The sequence below is a fragment of the Salvia hispanica genome, chromosome 2 (assembly GCF_029641045.1).
Source record: "Salvia hispanica isolate PSC_SH4W2 chromosome 2, Shi_PSC_v1, whole genome shotgun sequence".
Taxonomy (NCBI): Eukaryota; Viridiplantae; Streptophyta; class Magnoliopsida; order Lamiales; family Lamiaceae; genus Salvia; species Salvia hispanica.
The window spans coordinates 54,202,657-54,208,566 of record NC_142693.1 but is presented as its reverse complement, the minus strand read 5'-3'; the positions used below and the strand labels follow the sequence as shown (position 1 = coordinate 54,208,566).

The 5,910-nt window shown below is 39.9% G+C and overlaps 1 protein-coding gene across 1 annotated transcript; it reads right to left on the bottom strand.

Moving 5' to 3' along the window:
* Window positions 1-2,266: 2,266 nt before the first annotated feature.
* LOC125207505 (1-aminocyclopropane-1-carboxylate oxidase homolog 1-like) lies at window positions 2,267-3,759 on the bottom strand. The gene is made up of 3 exons (XM_048106916.2): window positions 3,196-3,759; window positions 2,702-3,023; window positions 2,267-2,631 (listed from the first exon to the last, which is right to left on the bottom strand). Exons 1-3 carry the CDS (start codon window positions 3,711-3,713, stop codon window positions 2,377-2,379), a joined length of 1,095 nt encoding a protein of 364 aa, XP_047962873.1. The 5' UTR covers window positions 3,714-3,759; the 3' UTR covers window positions 2,267-2,376.
* Window positions 3,760-5,910: the final 2,151 nt, after the last annotated feature.

Sequence of the window (5,910 nt, the reverse complement as noted above, 5' to 3'; positions counted from 1 at the left end):
AAAATTGTTAGTTCGAAATTCTATTAGCGAGACGATTGATATTGTGTATGTAAACCAAAATTTATATGCAAAAGCAATAGCGCAGTTGGTTGAAGACCAAGTCTCCTTTCCCGAGTGTCCAGAGATTGAGTTCTGATGTTGATGTTTTTTCTCTTTTTTTTTGTCTACCTTCTATTTATGCAACTTTTTCATACTTCTTCTTGATCGTATAATGTGTATAATTTATTTCTATTTGCTTTTCTATTTTTTGGAATATAATTTCTATTTGTTCTCTTTTCCACCATTAATTATGTTAATTTTAATTTTTCATCACTTTTATTTTCTTCCATCAATATACTCATAGAAAAAAAAAACTAAAAATAATTATTCTATTCAATTTAAACTCTGACTTCGACGCTACCTTCACTCTATGCTCTCTTTTATTAGTGGATGTTGTGAATAGAAATGTCTGCAGACGTCTAAATTGGCTGGCTACGAAAAAGGAGCCATCACTAATTAACTCGGGCTGATGGACAGGTGCAAGCATCCGCAATAATCATTCCTCAATGAACGTGTTGGATATATTTTAAAATTTTAGAAAAATGTGGCTCAACAAATTACTGCTTTGTCCTTTATTTATAGTTTTATTTCGACTCTAATACATATATTAAGAAATTGTTTGACTTTATAAAAAAAATGAGAAAATAAATTAGTGAAATGTGGACTTTATTTATAGATATTAATTTTATAATAGAAAGTGGGTGTAGTGAGTTAGGTGAATGGGTCCATTTGCTTTAAATGGAAAAAGGTAAGTGAAATTTTAAATCACGGTTATCCCAAAATGACTTATGATATTATTTCACGGACAGATAGAGGAACATAAATAATCCAGGGATTCTCGGGAAATTAATGCTACTAAAGAGAAACGTAATCGAGGTCTAACTTGGATGGCTATGTACCAGTCATTACCTTGTTTTAATAGTATATAAATTATAGAGCCCAAACGAAAACATGGTGCGATGGAATAATTTATCGTGTAACCGATGTGTTGAATTATGTATTTCAAAGTCGTTTGTATATTATTATGCTCCACCCGTCTCATAAAAATAGACACTATTTTCATTTTGGTCTAACAAAAAAAATGTCTATTTTTGTGAGAAAGATGGAGTACTTCCTCCGTCTGGTGAAAATATGAGCAATTCGAATGACATGTGAATTAATGCAAAATTGGTAAAGTAAGAGAGAAGATGAGAATGGGTAGTCAAAATAGTGTTAGTGGATAGTGAGACCCACATTATTATTAGTGTTAAATGGTGCCTAGTGATATAAGTCGTAAATAAATTTATGTATATGTGTAATGAATTTGAGACAATTTTCCATAAATGGATATGTTAATATTTTTATGAGACAGACAGAAAAGAAAAATGCTCATATTTTTATAGGAAAGAGAGAATATTATTTTAGTTCAAAATTAACATATATGTATGCATATTAGATATAAATTGGAAGATTTTTTTTTTTTTAGAATTGTTATTTATTTTATTAATTATTTCTGAAGTACAGAATCAATTTAAATAAAAAAAATTGTTGTACCTATGGCTCACACTATTTTGAGCTAGGCATACCCCAGTTAAGTGAAGTAATTCGAAAAAACTTTTACTCCCTCCGTCCAAAAAAATAGATCATTTTACCATTTTCGGACGTCCACAAAAAATAGATCACTTTCTAAAAGTGAAAAGTTTATCTCTCATACTTTTTTCACTTTTTCTTCCATCTCTTATACTTTACTCACTTTTTCTCTCTATCTCTTTTACTTTACCTACTTTTTCTCCTCATCTCTCTTACTTTACCAATTCTACATTAAAACCCGTGCCGAACAACAATAGATCTATTTATTTGTGGACGGAGGGAGTACTAGGTGACAATTCTTTCACTTGCCCCTATTTCTGCCGTAATCTAGACTTCTTGCCGCATTGATTTAAAAAAACTTAATTTTAATACCTTAATCAATATATAAATATCATCATTTTTAAAATTTAAACTTAATACATTAAAAATCACGATGAATGTACCTAGTACCTACGCTCAACAAGAACAAATAAAGTTTAATGTAGGAATATTAGTCAAATAATGCTATTTTAATATTAGTGTTAATATTAACGTGGTAGAAGAAAAATGGATTACAACCGATAACAAAGGCTTATTTTCAGAGGCGTATTGATAAAGCCATCAAGTAGACATTTCCAATAAAATGATGCATTAATTTTCCTAGGGCAAACACAGCATGTGCATAATGCATGTTCATGGAGCTCAATCCGATGAAACATCACAGATTCACAAGTGGAAATAAAATTAAAACAGATTATGACATACAGCTTATTATATTACTTCTATTTATTAATTAATCCTGTAATATTCCAAGGCTGATTCCACGCGAGCGGCTTTTGTTTTGTAGTATTGGAAGTACTCTTCGAACATGAAGTCTCTATAAACCGCAGGCTTGTCTTTGCTGACCAGCTCTTTGATCGGACCAAACGGCTTCCCCAATATTCGGATGTTCGGTGTGCAGAAGGTGGCCACGGAGATCCTCGGCCCTGCCAACTGCGACACCACTCTATGCTCCACGCTTATGAACTCGCCATTGCTAAAAAGCTGCAAATGATAATTATAATTACGTAATCAAACAATAATAATTGTTGTCAGTGAGGCTGATATAATTAACCTGCATGAGATCACCGAAGTTGGCGATGAGGGCCCCAGGAACGGGCGGTACATTGACCCATTGATTGTCGTGGAGCATCTGGAGGCCGCCGAGGCTATCCTGGATGAGCAAGGTGAGACAAAAGATGTCGGAATGCTTTGGGGCTCCTAAGGTCTTGTGAGGCTCAGGACAAGCCGGATAATACAAGCATGAAATGGCATGGTTTTTCATGCACTCCATTTTCGATAAGTGATCACTCGGAAGCCCTAAGGCTTCCGAGAACAACTCTGCCATCAGCTCCCTCACTTGAATCATGTACTTTACATACTCCTCCGTTTCCTTCCTGCAAATCAAAACAAATTAACACAGATGAAAACTCATTCTGAGAGACAAGTCTTTTACAAACCAGAACATGAAACTCATCCCAAAAGACTAGTCTGTCTATTCAGTTTATAAATCCTACACCAGTTGCTTTTACAATCGATGTGGGACATTGAGTCTGTAACAGTGTATACCTGCAGGCTGAAGGAATTTCATGAGGGTCAAGATGATCGTTAGTGTAATGCAAATTCAAAACATCTCTCCAACACGCGGGATCGCCTTCCTCCACGGGGAGGTTGCTATTCCACTTCACTGGCTTGCTCCTCTCGTATGTGTAGAGAGACTCCTTGTCCTCGTCGGGGAGCTCGTGGAATCTCTTTATAGATTCCAACATGGCGTTCATTGTTTCCAACGGAACGCCATGGTTGATGATGCTGAAGAAACCCCATTCTCTCGCAGCCTTACCGATCGCCTCCACCACCTCCCTCCGCCTTGTTCCTCCACTCTCCGCCCCAGTCAGGTCTATCACCGGCAGCTCCACCGCTGCGCCCTTGGCTGTCAGGTAACGGTCTATGACCTCCTGTGGATGCACGAAGAGACGGGGTATCTCCGTCACTCCCACATCCACCAGACCCTTCACTCCTGTTTTTCTTTCGTCGAATTCCTTAACTTCTTTCTCCCAATCGAAGTCTACCTTGCTAACACCAGCCATTTTCTAAATCGAATGCTGAAAGTTAAGATATTTCAATTATTATCTGCAAATATGTACGGTTTACTAGCCAACAATATATACTACTAGTAACCATTATCTCATGACACAATATTTTACGTGTATGAAAATACTAAAATGACTAGTTGCAAATATGGATCCAAAATTTCAGATCATGTAAAGGTTTTTTTTTTTTTTTTTGACAACGAAGGAATAGAATAGGTGTACTTATTTGTTATTTTATTTATTTAATAAATACTATACCTCCTTCCGTCCTCCATTAAATGTCCACTTTTACCATTTTAATCTATCATTCATTAAGAGCACTCCCAATGGCCGGCGGCGTTAAATCCGGCGTTTTATCGCCGGATTTCGCCGAGAAATCGCCGCCAATGGGGTGAATTCGGCGTTTTTCCGGCGTTAATTCTACCGAATTAATGCAGGCCCCCGAAAAAACGCCGAGTGAACGCCGGCCACTGTAGGCGCATTCGGCGTTTTCCGGCGGCGTTTTTTTTTTTTTTTTTTTTTTTTTTTTTTTTTTTTTTTAATACCCAATGGCTATTTTTTCCCCTATATATAATTCCTCCTTCTCCTCCATTCATCACACACAATCTTCATTTTCTCAATTTTCAATCTCATTTTCTCAATCTTCTATATTCAATCTTCAAAATTATGAGTTCAAATAGGAAAAAATCTCGAAAAGGTAAAGGCAAAGAGTCGAGTTCCCAAAATCCCAACCCCACTGATGAAGCAAATCAGCAGTGGATGGCCTCGTTGTTGTCGATGGGTTCTCCTCCCGGTCAATATCCATATGCGGGTCCGTCCCCATTGCAGACTCCTCCGGTGCGCAGACTTTCTCCGTACTTCCAGTCTGCCCTCAGCATGCCCTCTCCAACCGACGATGTGTATCGCCCCCAGATAGTCACATCGTTGTTCGACACCCCTGGAGCCACTCCAGACGACGAAGGATCTCAGGCCGCGACGTACACAACGGATCTGACACTCAGCATGGACGACTACGAGGTGGAAGAAATGCCCGCCGACCCGCCTTCCAGGAGCAGGAAGGGGAAGGCGCCGTCGCCGGAGTCGACGGCTGCGACTGATACGGCTTCCGATGAGAAGCCGAAGCGGGCAAGGACTACTTACACTCTGGCAGAGTCCGAGCTTATAGCCAACTGCTGGGCGGACACGACGCAAGACACGGAGCGCAGCAACTACCAGACTGAGCTCATTATCTGGGAGCGGGTTGCGGAGAAGTACAAGACCAACAAGACTGCCTCGATGAAGGACCATGGCAGCGAGGCGATCCGCCGGCATTGGGAGCGCCTCATGAGGGACTGCGGCCACTTCAACGGTATATACTCTAACTTGATGACGAACATGACGAGTGGCCAGAACGAGCACATGGTCCGAGATGAGGCCATGCAGAGGTATAGTGGCAAGTACTTGACGAAGGGCTTCAAGTATTGGAACATCTATGAGACGCTGAAGGATCTCCCCAAATTCCAGACGGGGATGCACAGCGAGCTGCACGGGAAATCGGTGCGCTCGCGACTTAGCGGTGCGGAGAGTGAGGGCAGCGCGATCCCCATCGACTTGTCTGAGGATGGTCCGCACGAGCGCCCTGTGGAGCGAAGAAGGCGAAGGGGAGGCGGAAGGGGAAGGGCACATCGTCAGATGCCCAGTCGGAATCCCCGTTCTTACAACAAGCCACGTTCTCTTCCAATGCCGCCACTCTGGCGCAGTTTTATACGTTGTACTTCACCGGCGGCGCAACCCCAGAAGAGAAGCAGTCCCTCTGGTCGACCATCCAAAATATGAAGATCAAGATGGGCCTCTCGCCGGACGCTCCTCCCTCTTAGTTTTTTAAATCCTTGTTTTTTATGGTTTTTTATTTGTAGTTTTTTTTTCTCGTTGTATTATATTTTCCAATGATTAATACAACGACGAATTGTTCATTTATAAATCTATTTATTAAACACATTTGTAGGGAAAATTAAATAATATTAAAAATGATGATGTAAAAATGAAATGTTGAGTTAGGGAGAAATAAGGGAGAAATAAGGGAGAAACCATTGGAGCAGTTGGCTAAAAGTTGGCTAAAAACTGGGGATAAATTTTGGTGCTGATGTGGCGCTGATGTGGCAGGAGTTAGGGAGAAATAAGGGAGAAATAAGGGAGACCATTGGGAGTGCTCTAA